The sequence below is a fragment of the Labeo rohita genome, chromosome 12, assembly GCF_022985175.1.
Source record: "Labeo rohita strain BAU-BD-2019 chromosome 12, IGBB_LRoh.1.0, whole genome shotgun sequence".
In the NCBI taxonomy this organism is placed as follows: domain Eukaryota; kingdom Metazoa; phylum Chordata; class Actinopteri; order Cypriniformes; family Cyprinidae; genus Labeo; species Labeo rohita.
In genome coordinates, this window is record NC_066880.1 from 11,096,595 (window position 1) to 11,113,789 (window position 17,195).

Sequence of the window (17,195 nt, forward strand, 5' to 3'; positions counted from 1 at the left end):
TGTACTGTGCTCCCTTTCCTTGTAAGAGCTGCTCATGTTGCACCGTAATGAGGCGTTTTTACAGTATTGCGCTTTATAACTAATCACAGAAGATTCTGTTGAGCTTAGGAACGCATTGGCCAATCAGAAGCGTTCAGATGAGTCATTGCTGAAACTCATCAGTTTTGTCGAGTATGCGCAACTCTTGAATTCTCTCATCATAAACAACAAAGCACAGATGTAATGTAAGTAAAAGATCCATTTCAGTGTAGACAGCTTCAGTGATTATAAGTATAAATTCGTTTTTTCAAGAGCGCTTAAACTCGCGATGGATAAAAGTTAGTGATGTCGCTTTCTGTATATAATTCGCTGTTTGAGTTGGAAATTAAACGTTATAGTTATCAGTTTCTAAAGTTTTTATTAAATCGTAATCACGTTAAATCCCATTTAAAAATATCTTATTAGCCTACAGGACACTCATGTCTGGTTCCTTCCTAAAAAGATGAGTTTATGATGTTTGCAGTTAATAAATATGACTGCTTTTAGTCTTACCCTGGAGTTGGTTCACCCTCCGCCTATGCGTACAAAAGTTAGCAGAAACTAGAGATTACAGTTTATTACGTTTTTAATATGGATATTTTTCTTACACAAACACGTTGATTTGTTTCAAAAGGCCTTTATTAACCCACTGGAGCCTTGTGAAATACTTTTTATGATGAATGGATGCACTTTATTGCACTTAAAAATCTCAACAGCCATTCACTGCCATTATGAAGCTCGGAAGACAGGACAGTTTTTAATATAAAGAAGTATTTATCTGAAAGAAGAAAGTCATATATGTCTGGGATGGCTTGAGAGTGAGTAAATCATGGGGTAATTTTCATTTTTGGGTGAATTTTCACTTTAATCTTAATAATGCACAGTGTCAGTGATACATACATTTTTTTTTTCTGAAGAATAGTACTAATAAACTGAAAATGTAACAATCTTACATTTAGACCTTTTATTAGGCTGCTTAAATTTTTAGAGTCATTTAATTTGTGTATATAATTTTATTGACAAAAGTTATTTCATCACATATTTGCCATGAAAATGCATATGAGTGATCAAAATATCAAAAACAACTGTTCGTTAGTTGATAAAAAACAAGTATGATACCTAAAAATGTGATTAGCAGCAAGCCATACACTGTAGATGAATCTAACATCTAATGAAGTGCTCTGTGTTGCGTGGTGAATGAAAAGTTGAGATTCAAAGCATGTACATGAGAGGCGTAACATATATTCCTTTATCCGCTCATAAAAATATGAAATTTATATTAAATCTCTCACTGGCATTTCCTGAATAGTGCTTCTCCTTTTTGAATATAGAAAGAAAGATGCTGGTAGAGTAGATACCTCAGAAATTGCTGGTTCAATTCCAAGTTAGGGTGACCTAGAAACTACAGTTACTGAGATCACAATCCTGGTTTGTCACCATTGTACCTTTTAGAGCAAGAAAAACTCTGCGGACTGAGGATGGACGTTAAGCGATGATTACTTACATGCAGGCTCTCAACACCTTGATACTTCAGGAATATTACATTACACTTCCTCTTGTCACATTCATTTCCTATGTAGATACTGTACAGTAATGGCCAGTGATGATGCCTTACTGACATGAATGCAATTTGATAACATATGCAAAACATTCTTTTAAACCTCATCTGTAAAAATTTGTCAATGTAAACAAATAAATAAGTATTTACAATTTGTCAGCGAGGGATACATTACAAAAGGATGTGATAACTAATAACCAGAAAAAAAGACAAATAAGTTACAGTAGATAGTAGAAAAGGTCCGAATATAATACATCTCCCCTAAACGCTTGCAACAAACACAAAAGCCATAAAAAATGTTCTCCACAAGAATGACGAGAAAGACATGTAAAAGAATAAATGATAGGAAATGAAAAACGATAAACCCTCAACACTCAGAGTCTTGGGTTCATATTCAAGATGGCAGGACTCAATGTAGCATTACAAAGATTATTTGTGCAACAATTAACTGAGAATCTAAAGCAATGCTGACCATACATTTGTTTCCTTTCATACTTGTCCAGCAGAAGGTATATTCACCTCTTGAAGGCACCTCTGGTCCCTTACATGGGCCCTTATTGCATAAAGTCTCATTTTCTTCTCATTTTCTAAGGCACTACACTGATCCGGTTTTGCTTTGATCAAAAAAGTCCATGAAGGAGATACAGCACTCCAATCATACTCAATTATCTTCAAAAAAGAAAAAATATATATATTAATAATAGAAAAAAGAAAGATCACAGGATATTTAAATATTTTTATTTCTAAATAAAGTCATATTTGTTCACCTCTGCATTCATATTTGAGGTCAGAGAAGAAGACAGCCTCTTGGGAGAAAACAAATAACCCGAGTCTTCCACCTGCAAACGTCTTGTCATAAATGGGGCCTGAGTCTGCCATGATCTGCTTGCCTTCATACACAACAACTCTGTAAGAAAAAAGTCGATATTTTTATAAACATAACATTTTCACTTTTTAAAAAAATGATGTTTTTATAAAATGTACACTGCCGTTCAAAAGTTTAGGATCAGTAAGTTTTTTTGTTTTTTAAAAAAGTCTCTTATGCTTATCAAATTTCCGTTTTACAGAAAAAAAATATTATTGCAATTTAAAATAACAGTTTTCTATGTCAATTTACTTTAAAATATTATTTATTTCTGTGATGTAAAGCTGAATTTTCAGCATCATCACTGCAGTGTCTTCAGTGTCACACGATCCTTCAGAAATCATTCCAATATACTGATTTATTATCAGTGTTGGGAATAGTTTTTTTTTCAGGATTCTTTAATGAATAAAAAGTTTAAAAGAACAGCATTTATTCAAAATAAAAATTTAACACATCCTTGCTGAATAAAAGTATTAATTTTTTTCAAACAAGCAAGCAAAGAAAAAATGTACTGACCCCAAACTTGGAATGGGAGTGTATATTATTTCAAAAGATATGTATTTTAAATAAATGCAGTTCTTTTTAACTTTTTAATCATCAGATAATAAAAAATAATATTAAGCAGCAGTTTCATTTTAATAAATTAAGATTTTGGAGCGGGTTCCTGAATCATTTTATTTAGACCGGAACTTTGGAGCTGATTCCCAAATCTATTGCTTTATATTGGAACTTCGGAGTGTGGATCGTAAATCATTTGATTTAGGTCAGGATTTTGGAGTGGGTTCATGAATCATTTGATTTTGATCGAAACTCTGCATATCACAAATCATTTGATTCAGATCGGAACTTCGAAAGGGTTTTTGAATCTTTTTGCGAATGAATTATTTGCAATCCATGCTTCGAGTCCTAATCTGAAATAAAGGTTCGCGAATCCTTATTCAGATCGAGACTTTGGAGCACGGATCGTGAATCATTTTATTTAGATTGGAACTTTGGAGTGAGGATTGTGAATCATTTGATTTAAGTCAGGATTACGGAGTGGGTTCATGAATCATTTGATTTTAGATTGGAACTTTGCACATCACGAATCATTTGATTCAGATTGGGACTTCGGAGAGGGTTTATGAATCATTTCGCAAATTAATGATTTGCGAAACGTGTTTCGAGTCTTGATCTAAAATTATAGTTCGGATCATGAATCATTTTATTTAGATTGGAACTTTGGAGCGGATTCGCTAATCTTTTGCTTTAGATTAGAACTTCGGAGCGGGTTCGTGAATCATTTGATTTTGGATTGGAACTCTGCACATCATGAATCATTTGATTCAGATCGGGACTTCAGAGAGAGTTTATGAATCATTTCGCAAATTAAAGTTCACGAATCATTATTGAGATCAAGACTTCGAAGTGCAGATTGTGAATCATTTTATTTAGACCGGAACTTTGGAGCGGATTCACATCTTTTGCTTTAGATGTGATAAAATGTACATCTTTTATATTATAACGTATATTGAGTAATACTATTCTGTTCTATTAAAATAAATTCTATACATATCACAAAAACCTTGTTAGAACCTTTTCAATCTGCTTTCACTCCGTATCATAGTACAGAATCTGCCTTGCTAAAAGTGTTCAATGACATTTTGTTTGCAGTTGATGCTGGTAAAAATGCTGTATTGATGGTACTTGATCTTACAGCTGCCTTTGATACCATAAATTATGATGTTCTTATTTGGCGTCTTACAATGGGTTAGCTCATATCTTAAAGACAGGTCTTTTTCTGTAGAGTTAGGTATGTTTTCTTCAACTTCTGCTTCTTCCTATTATTAGTGGAGTACCTCAGGGCTCTATTTTGGGCCTGCTTCTTTTTTAACTTATATTTTACTTTTAACTTTCTTGTACTTTGTTCAGCACTTCGGATAGCTTTACTATGTTTAAATGTGCTATATAAATAAAATAGACTTACACATCACAAAAATGTATGTTTTGGAATAGAAAAGGTCGTTCTTGTCTAAACAAGACGGAGTCTATACCTAATGAAGCCAGTCTTCGGTCTGTGGATGAGATGCCAGCGGTAGGCAGTATAGTCTTTCCAGCCGATATTCTTTGGGTCGTGCCACAGAGTGCGCACCTAAAAGATATTGTAAAACCATCCATCATTTTAAGCACCAAGACAGACAGCACTGCTTTGAATCACAGGGATTTATTGGACAGTTTATTGTTAGTAATGGCACGAAAAGTGAAGTCTGTCAGGACTAATAAAAGTGAAAGGAGAGTTCACCTGTTGCTTAGTGTTGCCTGTGTGCCATAATGCATTGCGTAGATTTTCCCCAGTGCCTGTGGTAGAGTTGACCACCTTCAGAGAGACACCAGAGATGCCAAACGCCTTTGAAGGCTTCTCTTCCCAGTACGTCTGCGTGATCTGTTTCCACATAACTACGTAAAAGCGTCGGCTAGACTGGTATCCAAACACAAAACCTGCATAGTCATCATCCCTGTCTGTATTCACATAGAAGGTCCCACTGAAATCCACGGCGGCGAATTCATCAAAGCCTGTTAGTTTGCAGAACAACAATCCAAAATCAATACTGGCACATTTTAGCTTTTTATATATGGAAATGTTTGCATCTCACTTACCCACTGCAATTCCAGGGTCGGAGTTGGCAGTTTGCACAAGCTCTTTACCCTGGTTTCGGACCACCCAGTTGGGATCAATTTGTGTGGTTCCCTTGGGGTCGAGGTGAACCATTTGAAACTTCCGGAAATCTGTAACACTGATGGCACTGTTTTCCGGGCACGCGTCGAAGATATCCGGGACTTTGTCGTTGTCGAAATCATTCTCGCAGGCGTCGCCACGTCCATCACCTGAGAGAAAATGTACGAGTGTTAAAACAGCTGCTGAGTGGGTGTGAAAGTAGGTTAAACTAGACAAATAATTAGGAAAAAAATCATTATGAACTTATGAGGTCATATAAAGCAATATACACCATTCGTGTTAAGACTATAACCACTTCATAAAACAGTCCAAAGCCACTGACCTAGAAAATTCAAATGTAAGCTTCAAAACATTCAATCATTTGATCTACAAACTACTGGCATCATAGTTTACTCTTAGCCAAGAGGTACTTTTCCTTTTGGAAAACTGGAAAACAATGGCGTTTCCCAAAGCTTTAGAATCGCCTCTTAAGCCAACAAAACCTCAAAGATCTCCAATCTCCCTATAGAGCGTGACAGCTTCAGCTAGCACTTAGAGTTCAGAGGGCCGCTGAAATGAACACACTTTGGAATGCCAAGGCAAATTTCACCACACTTACATATCAAATCCACTTTATAAAAGAAAACGCAAGCAGTAAGCATGGCCTGACAACAGAGAACTTATTCAACCATTATACCATTTAGGCTTAATGTCAAGCTGCATATATCTGTGTCTGAAATACCTCATAAAACACAAAGAGATGTGGAGTACTACCCCGGGATGCAACTCTTTTCTGCATTTCTGAAGCCAGCGAGACATTTATGCATTTCTTATCTGCCTGCATTTTATGCCTTGTCTTTGATTTTCTTTTTTATGGGACAGATTCTTGGACAAACCACATAGGAAATATGAACAATGTCCAAAACAACAGACGCTTGCATGACACAAAAATTGAATGCAGGATTGTGTATTAAGACAAACAGGTGTGAGAAGCCTGAAGGAAAATTCTCAACGTTGTTTCCCAGTTTTCTCAGTTCTCTGATAATCTGCAGAGCAGCTCTCCACATGATGCCATATATCAATAATTAGTCACATCATCATTTCACAGTGAAAGGGTAAAAAACAGAAATGAGATATGATATATGAAGCAAGATATGAAGTGTACTGACGTTTTAGTGTAGCAGTTCAAAATAAGTTATACTTTACCTGTTTACATAATTTTTCTTATAATTTTATATAATTATATAATTATATAATTATATATATATATATATATATATATATATATATTTTTTTTTTTTTTTTTTTTTTTTTTGCAAATAATTGTTATAGTAAACCAGGACCTACAATAATCACGCAATGCAATTATCAAAAATAAAAAAAAGTGATTTGGCATCAATCTATTATGCATCCCTAAAAAAAACATTGGTTACACTGTACAATAAGGTTTGATTAGTTAATGTTAATGTATTAACTAACATAAATGATCAATGAACAATAATTTTTAACACTATGTATTAACCTTTGTTAATGTTAGTTATTGAAAATGCAGTTATTCATTATTTGTTCATGTTAGTTCACAGTGCATTAAATAATGTTAACATTGTAATAATGCATCAGGAAATGTTGAAATTAACATTAACTAAAATTAATAAATGCTGTAGAAGTATTGTTCATTCTTAGATAATGATACCTGAAGTAGTTAAATAATGTTAACTAATGAACCTTATTGTAAAGTGTTAACAAAAAAACTTCTAAAGCATTTATTAATCTTAATTATTGCTAATTTCAAAATGTATTAATAAATTATTGAAATCTAAATGTGTATCTGAATTTAGTGTGCTACCATTAAATTGATAGTTTAGGTCCATATATTGATATTTTGGTAACACTTTACAATAAGAATAAACAATACTTCTAAAGCATTTAATAATCTTAGTTAACATTAATTTCAGCATTTACTAATGCATTATTAAAATCACAAGTTGTGTTTGTTAACATTAGTTAATGCACTGTGAACTAAAATGAACAATGAGCAACTGTATTTTTATTAACTAACATTAATAAAGATTAATATATAGTGTAATAAATGTGTTGTTCAATGTTAGTTATTACAGTAACAACATATTAACAAATGACACCTTATTGTAAAGTGTTAACCATTAAAATGACCAAAGATTAATAAATACTGTAACAAATGGTTTGCTCATTGTTAGTTATTGTTAATTAACTAACATTAATTAATAGTAATTTATTGTAAAGTGATAGTAAAATACCAATATATGGACCTAAACTATCAATTCAACGTAGTCAACATAAATGAATGACAAATAACACACTAAAATAAGACGGGTGTTTTTTGTAGTATGTATAACAGTGTTTTTACCATCAGAATCCATTTGGTCCTTGTTGGAAACTAGTCTGCAGTTATCCCGGTCATCAGGAATGCCATCATTATCATCATCAAAATCACAAGCATCTCCTTTCCCGTCTCCGTCGTGGTCGGCTTGGTTAGCATTGGGTATGTACGGGCAGTTATCCATATTATTCTGATGGCCATCTTCATCTATGTCCTGGTTGTCATCACACTGGTCTCCAATTAGATCATTATCTGTATCCGTCTGCAAAAAACAAAACGTTCTTTAAAAAATGAATTACGATGTTTGAACTGCAAAAACACTCTTGCTTGCATTTTTCTCCTGACCTGTTGTGGGTTGTGAACTAAGGGGCAGTTATCACACTGGTCTCCGACACCATCTAAATCTGTGTCTTTCTGGTCGGTGTTGTAAATGAGAGGGCAGTTGTCTCGCTCGTTTAGAATCTCTAGAAGCAGAAATAAGAATAGGATGTGTGAGTCACATCTGTTGCGATCCAAAATGAGTTACAATGACGATCAAGGGTTTTTGTACCATCTCCATCCATATCAATAGAACAGGCGTCTCCTTCCCCATTGTTGTCAGTATCGGTTTGAGCAGGGTTGTGTTCATATGGGCAGTTATCACAACGGTCTCCGACATCATCCTTGTCATAGTCGTACTGCCTGGGGTTATACATCAGGGGGCAGTTGTCCTGGAAGAAATATAGCATATACATATGTATATATAAATAACACACACTCTTACAATTAAGGTCAAAAGGTTACATACACCTTGCAGAATCTGCAATATGTTAATTATTTGAACATAATAGGAAGGATCATACAAAATGCATATTATTTTTTATTTAGTACTGACCTGAATAAGATATTTCACATTAACGGATGTATAGGATGTATTTTACATCCTAAATTTTCACATGACTGTATGATTTTAAGATCCATCTTTTCACACTGAGGGACTCATATGCAACTATTACAGAAGGTGCAAACGCTCACTGATGCTTCAGAGGGGTGTAAACCCCCAGCTCTCAATGCATAATAATTTTTCCTTCTGGAGCATCAGTTAGCGTTGAACCTTCTGTAATAGTTGCATATGATTCCCTTCATTTTCCTCAGTGTGTAAAGATGGATCTCAAAATCATACAGTCATTGTTGGAAAGGGTTCAAATACACAAAAAAGCTGAAAAACCAAAGAATTTGTGGGACCTGAAGGATTTTTCTAAAGAACAGCAGGCAGTTTAACTGTTCAGGATTAGTGAACATAGTGAACTATCACTAAAAAAAAAAAAACTGGATAATTCAGGTAACAACACAGTATTAAGAATAAAGCGTATGTAAACTTTTGAACAGGGTCAATTATTTTCTCTTGTGGACTATATGTAAGTGTCTTTTATGGGAAATATCTTAGGTCAGTCCTAAATGAAAAATAACATGCATTTTGTATAATTCCTCTTATTTTGGTAAAATAATTAACATTTTGCAGATTCTGCAAGGTGTATGTAAACTTTTGACAACTGTATCAGTAGAAAACAATTCCATAAACCTCTAAATCAGCCTTACCCTTTCATCCACAATTTCATCATTATCATCATCTTTATCACAAGCATCTCCTTGCCCATCATTGTCAAAGTCCTCCTGACCAGAGTTGGGTAAAGTTGGACAGTTGTCCTGCAGAGATTGCAAAATAAAGTTAAAAGGGAATTGCAGAAACACAGGCCGGTTTCACAGTGAAAACATGAGCAGTGCATACTGATCTGTAAAAATCATAATGTGACTCTTGTGAGCAAATTGAAGCCAAAAACCGAAAAAAATGCCTTAATGACTTGATAATGTCTATTAACAAAAACATCTGTCGCAAACTGCACATCCTCCTGAGTGGAACATTTAGCTTTAGAAATGTATGTGCTTCTTTCCTGAACTGCATGTGGCAACACATCTGTGGAAAATATAAAAAATAAGCCACCATAACAAAACAATAAATAATGATTTCGTTTTTTTGTTTTGTAACATATATGAATTTACTTTTCATCACACAACCATTGAAAAAACGTATTATGGTTTCCACAAAAACAAGCAGCACAACAGCATACAAACAGAGATTTTTGAGAACCAAATCAACATATGTGTCCCTGGACCACAAAACCAGTCTTAAGTAGCATGGTTATATCAGCAATAGCCGATTTTCCTAATGACAAAAATCATTAGGATATTAAGTGAAGATCATGTTCCATGAAGATATTTAGTAAATTTCCTACCGTCAATTTATCAAAATGTAATTTTTGATTAGTAATATGCATTGCTAAAAACTTCATTTGAACAACTTTAAATAAGTTTTTTTGCATCCTCAGATTCCAAGAAAAGATTGCTTTTCTTTGAGAAGCAATCTTTTCTTGGAATCTGAGGGTACAAAAAAACTTTGAAAAGCAATGTTTGAAAAGATTTTCAGATTTTCACATCAATGGAAGGCTTATTTATTCAGCGTTGAGATGATGTATAAATCTCAGTTTCAAAAAACTGACCCTTATGACTGATTTTGTGGTCCAAGGTCACATATTAGAATGATTTTTGAAGAATCATATGACTGCTGGCTAATGGCTGCTGAAAATTCAGCTTTGCCATCACAGGAATAAACAATGTTTTAAAATAAAGGCTTTATTCCAGAAATCTGACACTAATAGTTATTCATATCAAATGAACCGCATCAAATCACCCAGATACATTACAAAGAATTTCAAGCTTCTTCTGCCACGATATCTCAATTCTTCATTCTGTGCATCTGTGCATTACCAATATTTTCCTTTATTTATTATGTGCACATATTTTATCCTTTATTGCTTTCGCGCTTGGCTCTCTTTGCTTCGCAGCCTTTAGATCTATGATGTCTTGCAGATTCTGGTCCTGGTTTTTCTCCACGGTGTATCATGACATAATCAAGCAATTATCCATCACAGGAGAGGAATGATGTAATTATTACTTTTGCTCTCCCTCCCTTTGGCTAAACACTTCACCACAAAGACATTTAAGGGACATAAAATATACGATTCCAAAAGGCACGATAGACAGCAAACACTGGGCCAAATCAAAACATTCCTCTAGTTCATGGTCACTGGGCCCCCTGTCTGACTTCATGCCATTGTCCTGTGGGGTTTATTAAGGTGAAACAATATTTTTTTCCATTTTATATTCCTTAAAACCCTCTCATTGCAGTCCACTGCTAAACCTTAAGGTCTGGATTGCATTAAATTAAACGAATGCAGTCTTCTGAATGTTCTGTGCATTTTTCCTATTAAATTGACATATTGTTCCCAAATGGAGGGCATGACACTGGTTAATGTAGTTATGTAGTACCTTTTTGCAGTGATAGGTGGCATTTGCTCCACACACAAGATCCTGGTTGGGCCATCCATCCAGATCAAAGTCCTCTCCACAGATGATGCCGTCTCCAGCGTAGCCAATACGGCACTCGCACTTGTACATCGGGTCACTGAAGTGACTAAGGAAGATGCATTCAGCATACTTGTGGCAACTGTGGCTGTTGTCCTTGCAGGGGTTGTAGGGTTCACACACCTATTCATTAAAAAAAAAAAAACCACAGATACTGAAACTGTGTCTATTTAAACACACATGACCCAGAAGTTTTGAGAGGGTATCTGCCGGGAGGCTGGATGTAAATTAGCCACTTGCTAAGTGGTATGCGGAGTGATGTATATATGACTGACCTGTTTGTTGGTTTTAGCTGACTCCACTCCCATGCCGTAGGGCTGAGTCCCTTTGTAGCGTGGGGGGCAGGGGAGACAATGGAATCCGGGGTCTGTATTCACACATTGCTGTAGGCCACCCACCTTATGACACAGATCTGATACCATATCGCACTGCACACACCATTGCAAAGAAAGCAAAAAGAGAAAAGCAATACAAGGATTAGAATTGTCAGACATGTAAAACTCATCAACATGGTGCCAGGGCATTGATATGTGGTTCCTGGGGTGTTCTAGGTGGTTGCTAGAGCATTGTTAGGTGGTTGCCATGTTAAAATAACTGGCCTCTAGTCTCCATAATATTGTGGTCTCTAGATATGCCTTTGGTTAGGTCTTCAGGAGTCTTATTAAGTTTTAATATTTCTTGCCAGTTTTCCTTAAGTTTACAAAAGTCAATGTCAGTGGTTCAACCTTAATTTTAGGAAGCTATGAGAATACAGAAAAGAAGAAATTGTTGAATAAAGTCATTATTTTGTTTTTCTTTGTGTACAAAAAGTTTTCTCGTAGCTTCATAACATTACGGTTGTACTAGTGATGTTACATGGACTGTTTTAACAAAGTCCTTACTACCTTTTTTGGCCTTCAACGTGTCAGTTGCGTTGCTGTCTATGCAGGGTCAAAAAACTTTCAGATTTCGTCAAAAATATCTTAATTTGTGTTCTTAAGATGAATGAAGGTTTGGAACGACATGAGGGTGAATAATTAATGACAGAACTTTCACTTTTGGGTGAACTATCACTTTAAGGCCTCATTCATGCCTGTAGCACAAACATGCAGAACAAGTTAAAGTGCAGTCATATTTACCATTGTTCTGCAAATTTTCACAAGTGAAATTCAGTCATTTTAATTGGAATCAATGCTTTCGTAAGATTTCACAACAGGTCAGTTGCTTTTGTGAATTCAGTGCATTGACAAGTGAAAGTGACTTCTGTGTGCGCTGTGCTTCATACATCGCTGCACTACTGACAATGTATAATGGACTTTTTTTGCTTGTGAAATTTATCTAATGTGATTTGCTCACCTCATTGACATCTTCACAGGAAGTTCCATTGCCACGATAACCATTAGGACAGGGTCCACATTCCCAGGATCCATCAGAATCTGTGATACACTCGACTCCGGAGAAGCAAGGGTTCGAAAGACATCCATCTGTCAAATCAACACAGCACTTTTTTTTAGTGTAAAACATCATATATTCTTTCTTACTTGTTCCTGTATAAGAAAAGAGATTTTAGGAGGTTAAAATAGGGAAAAGCACCGTAAAAGGGCATATACATCATTTGAAAGCTGAATAAATCAGCTTTCCATTGATGTATGGTTTGTTAGGATAGGAAAAAATCTGGAATCTGAGAGTGCAAAAAAAAAAATCTATATATTGAGAAAATCGCCTTTAAATTTGTCCAAATGAAGTTCTTAGCTATGCATATTACTAATTACTAAATTAAGTTTTAATATAATTACAGTAGGAAATTTACAAAAAAAATCTTCGTAGAACATGATTTTTTACTTAATATCCTAATGATTTTGGGCATAAAAGAAAAATCAATCATTTTGACCCATACAGTGTATTTTTGGCTATTGCTACAAATATACCCGTGCTATTGATTTTGTGGTCCAGGGTCACATATGCAACATAATTTGTTCATAAGTTTGTTTTTCTTACCAATGGGACACTCCTTTCGGTTGCATACTTCATTTTCAATGGCGTCTCCAAGACACTTCCTTCCTCCATGCTGTGGTTCAGGACTGTTACACTCTCTACCACGACTCTTCAGGCCCCCTCCGCATGTGGCTGAACATGTTGCCCAAGGAGACCATGGACCCCAGCCACCGTCAACTAAAAGGGTTACATTTCCATTCATTAGATATTACACCCTAAAAGTTTGATTCACAAATCTGTTCATACTGTGACTCAATGCCCCCGGAGGGCATCTACAGCATCTGTTTTGTGACCTTATGAAATTAATGTTTATATAACTGTATAAAATAAAGTACTATGCTGTGTTTTTAATGTGACAAAGTCCGTCTGCTTGTTAATCTGTTTTTGTTTTGCATTAAACTTGTTGTTATTTAGTTTATTGTGCCATTGTTCCGTAAGAGAACACATTGCAGATATTCCAGTGCAGGCTTCAAAGAACTGATATGTGATGAAACTAACTAAAAAAACTACCCAAAAATCATTTTTAGATATAACTTTTGGACCAAATGTTATGTTATATAACGCCTCCAATATATCGCAATCTGTGTGCTTGAACATTCCTCGCTAATGTGGAAATAACGCACAAACACCAAAAATAAGCAGGCACAATACACATGGCTTACCCTCTTCTGGCACTGCTATTCAGAAACTAAAAGTTAGCCCAGATCCTAAACATGAAATAACCTCTGATCGAGAAATTTCTCAGGGTGTTCCCAGTCATCTGCTGTGTCTCTGATGTGAATCTCATTTATCAGGCATGTCATAAGCATCTTTGCCATAATCCTCTGATTGAACAAATTGCCCAAATTTGTGCACCCTCCCTGCTCTAACGATAATATAAGCCCTGGAAAGAATGACTTCATCCTCTCAGTGTTTTCCAGTTAAGAGATCTGAACAGCAGGGTGGATGAGATAGTTTCTATATGAGCATGTGTGTGGTTAGACTCAATTTAGGGTTGAGCTTTAAATTTTGTAGGGCTGTCAAAGTTAATGTTTAACAGCGTAATTTTTTTTTAAAAGCCGCTAACACGTTGACGTTAAATATAACAGTAGCGATTGAATATGCAACACTCACTTGGACAGGGGTCTGCGTGGCAGCTCTGTGTCTCTCGCCCTTCACCTTCACAGTCTTTTCCGCCTCTTTGTGGAACAGGAGCATTGCAGTGACGGATGCGAGTGATCAGTCCCTCTCCACACGTCACTGAGCAGGACGACCAGGGAGACCATAGGCTCCAGCCACCGTCCTGACGAACTGCAAAAATTAATGTAACTATAAGCATGCTACGATGATTCACCAGCTATTAAACATTCAGTGGTTGTATTTATACCTCTGCGGTCACATTTTCCCAAACTGCACTTGCGTGTCTGAATCGAGGGTCCGGAACATGTATTGCTTGTGTCATCACAAGAGCGCCCCCTCTGTTGAGTGCCACTTCCACATGTGACTGTGCACTGAGTCCATTCTGACCATGGAGACCAGCCGTCATCACTGTCCATTGCTAGACAAAGACATATACCATATTATAAGAAAATGTACAACTATACAGTGGAGGTCAAAAGTTTACATCCTCTCTTAAGAATCATTAAAAATGTTAATTATTTTACCAAAATAAGAGGGATCATTCAAAATGCATGTTATTATTTAGTACTGACCTGAATAAGATATTTCACATAAAAGATGTTTACATATAGTCCACAAGAGAAAATAATAGCTGAATTTATAAAAATGACCAGGTTCAAAAGTTTAAATCCCCTTGATTCTTAACACTGTGTTGTTGTTGTTGTTTTAAGTGATAGTTGTTCATGAGTCTCTTGTTTGTCCTGAACAGTTAAACTCCCTGCTGTTCAGCTTATCTTACAGACATTTCTTGCTGGATGAAGGACCATCACCTTCAACTCAACCTTGCCATGACAGAACTGCTTGTGGTTTGTTTTTGTGCTTGTTTTTGCATGATCCCTCTAATTTTGGTAAATTAATGAACATTTTTAAGGATTCTGAAAGGAGAATGTAAACTTGCATGCTGTATATCTTTTTAAACACACAAAATGTTGGAGTCCGTAACATTTTTTTTTTTTCAAAAAATTGTCTTTTAGGCTCATCAAGGCTACATTTATGTGATCAAAAATATAGTAAAAAATAAATAATTGTTGCAAAATTTTCAGCATCATTACTCTTCAGTGTCTTCAGTGTCACATGATCCTTCAGAAATCATTCTAATATGCTAATTTGGTAATCAAGAAACTTATTATTATCAATAAAAAAAAAATATATATATATATATATATATATTATCAATAAATTATCAAAAACAATTGTGCTGCTTAATATTTTTGTGGAATCTGTGATACATTTTTTCAGGACTCTTTGCTGAATAGAAAGTTCAAAAGAAAATAATTTATATAAACTATATATAATTATATATTTATATAATACTAATATATATACAGATTTTTTTTCTAAATAAATAAATAATCTATTAAAATAGAGGTAACACTTTACAATAAGGTTCATTAGTTAACTACATTAGTTAATATGAACTAAGAATGAACAATACTTCTACAGCATTTATTAATCGTGTTCATTTCAGCATAATGTTCATTTCAGCATTTACTAATGCATTAATAAAAGCACATGTTGTGTTTGTTATCATTAGTTAATGCACTGTGAACTAACATGAACAAACAATGAACGACTGTATTTTTATTAACTAACATTAACAAAGATTAACAAATAGTGTAATAAATGTATTGTTCATTGTGTGTTCATGTTAATCCATTAACTAATGTTAACAAATGACACCTCATTGTAAAGTGTTACCAGTACTTTTTAACAGTAACAGCTACCAGTGTTACCAGTACAGCTGTTTACATTGTTATCAAAAGACTAGAAACAAAAGACAAATTAAAATAGATTGTATGTCTGTTTGCTTATGCAAGCACTTACGAAGGCAAACTGGACAGCATTCGCCATCGATGAAGGATGGATTGGCACATGCCACTGGAGGGCAAGTGATCTGACGGCAAACAACTTTTCCTTCTTGGCAGGTACATTTAGTACAGCTATCCACAATCCAGTCCTCTTTGTCCTCAAACATACGGCCATCTTGCCAACACATAGTTTGCTCCGAAAGACTCTGCATCTTATTTAGTGCCTCCTTCATTGCAGTGTTTTCTTCTGTCTAAAAAAAGTCAGTTTGAAATGAAATGAATCACAGTTGTTCATCTTCATGCTGCAATAAGACGTCATTCACTCTTTCCACACATTCAAATATAACCAGCAGTCAAACTAACTATAAATTTTCATGCATTGAACATTTCAGATGTTTTCCAACAGAAAACGTCAAACACAGTGATTTACTAAGCTCACATTCCTGCCACAGTTATGTGGGTAGATACCAAATTATGGTCCAACTATCCTGTTCGTGTGCCCTAGAACATAACTACCCTTGCGTTTTTTAAACATCTGACAAAATCAGTTAACATCAACAATATGGCATGCTCTATCTGCGTTTGAGATCTAAGAGGCAAGGAAAGCTTCTCTTTTCTGAATTACAGAAGTTATACAGTCTGTGCCCAGACTTGATAAAGTATAGGATAACACGGGTTACATTTGGATATGTCAAAGCAACACAAAAGGACTCACCACTTTCTGCAGACCATCTATGAGGTTGCTAACGACAACTCTGAGACCCTTGAGCTCCTGGAAAAGGTTGGCCAGTTCCTCACAGGAACGTTCACACATCAGTTCTGAGGAGCTGGTTGCTGGAACATCTGTATTCTGGCCAATCACATTGGTGGCAATGGAAGATGGAACCTCCACCAACTCTGCACTCTCGCTGACTACATTCGCCTCCACTGAGGAATGAGAGAACAAATTCTAATTAGTTTGGTGTGATGAACAAAGTGGCATCTCATATGCAGCCTGGGTGAGCACAAGAGATATTTTTACCATCCCAAACTTTTAAGTAGTCTATACTACAATATCCCATCCATAATAGAACATTTAAAGGATCAGTTATCTCTTCCTGAATAAAAATTTCCTGATAATTTACTCACCATCATGTCATTCAAGATGTTCATGTCTTTCTTTTTTCAGTCGCAAAGAAATTAAGGCTTTTGAGGAAAACATTCTAGGATTTTTCTTCATTTAGTGGACTTCAATGGGAGCCAATGGGTTGAAGGTCCAAATTGCAGTATACAGTATACTTTTTAACCACAAATGCACA

The 17,195-nt window shown here is 35.3% G+C and overlaps 1 protein-coding gene across 2 annotated transcripts in view; it reads right to left on the reverse strand.

The window, feature by feature from the left end:
* Positions 1-635: 635 nt before the first annotated feature.
* thbs2b (thrombospondin 2b) overlaps positions 636-17,195 on the reverse strand; it is a 30,213-nt gene continuing 13,653 nt past the window's right edge. For both annotated transcript variants that reach the window (XM_051124139.1, XM_051124138.1), the window contains 17 exons: positions 16,613-16,824; positions 15,914-16,148; positions 14,298-14,468; positions 14,045-14,221; positions 12,935-13,108; positions 12,293-12,420; positions 11,233-11,385; positions 10,862-11,080; positions 9,074-9,181; positions 8,046-8,205; positions 7,841-7,959; positions 7,523-7,757; positions 5,079-5,306; positions 4,723-4,994; positions 4,475-4,572; positions 2,344-2,483; positions 636-2,245 (listed from right to left, as the gene is read on the reverse strand). In XM_051124139.1, coding sequence (XP_050980096.1) covers positions 2,238-2,245; positions 2,344-2,483; positions 4,475-4,572; positions 4,723-4,994; positions 5,079-5,306; positions 7,523-7,757; positions 7,841-7,959; positions 8,046-8,205; positions 9,074-9,181; positions 10,862-11,080; positions 11,233-11,385; positions 12,293-12,420; positions 12,935-13,108; positions 14,045-14,221; positions 14,298-14,468; positions 15,914-16,148; positions 16,613-16,824 — 2,837 coding nt within the window. In that variant the 3' untranslated portion in view covers positions 636-2,237. The remainder of the gene's footprint in view (positions 2,246-2,343; positions 2,484-4,474; positions 4,573-4,722; positions 4,995-5,078; positions 5,307-7,522; positions 7,758-7,840; positions 7,960-8,045; positions 8,206-9,073; positions 9,182-10,861; positions 11,081-11,232; positions 11,386-12,292; positions 12,421-12,934; positions 13,109-14,044; positions 14,222-14,297; positions 14,469-15,913; positions 16,149-16,612; positions 16,825-17,195) is intronic.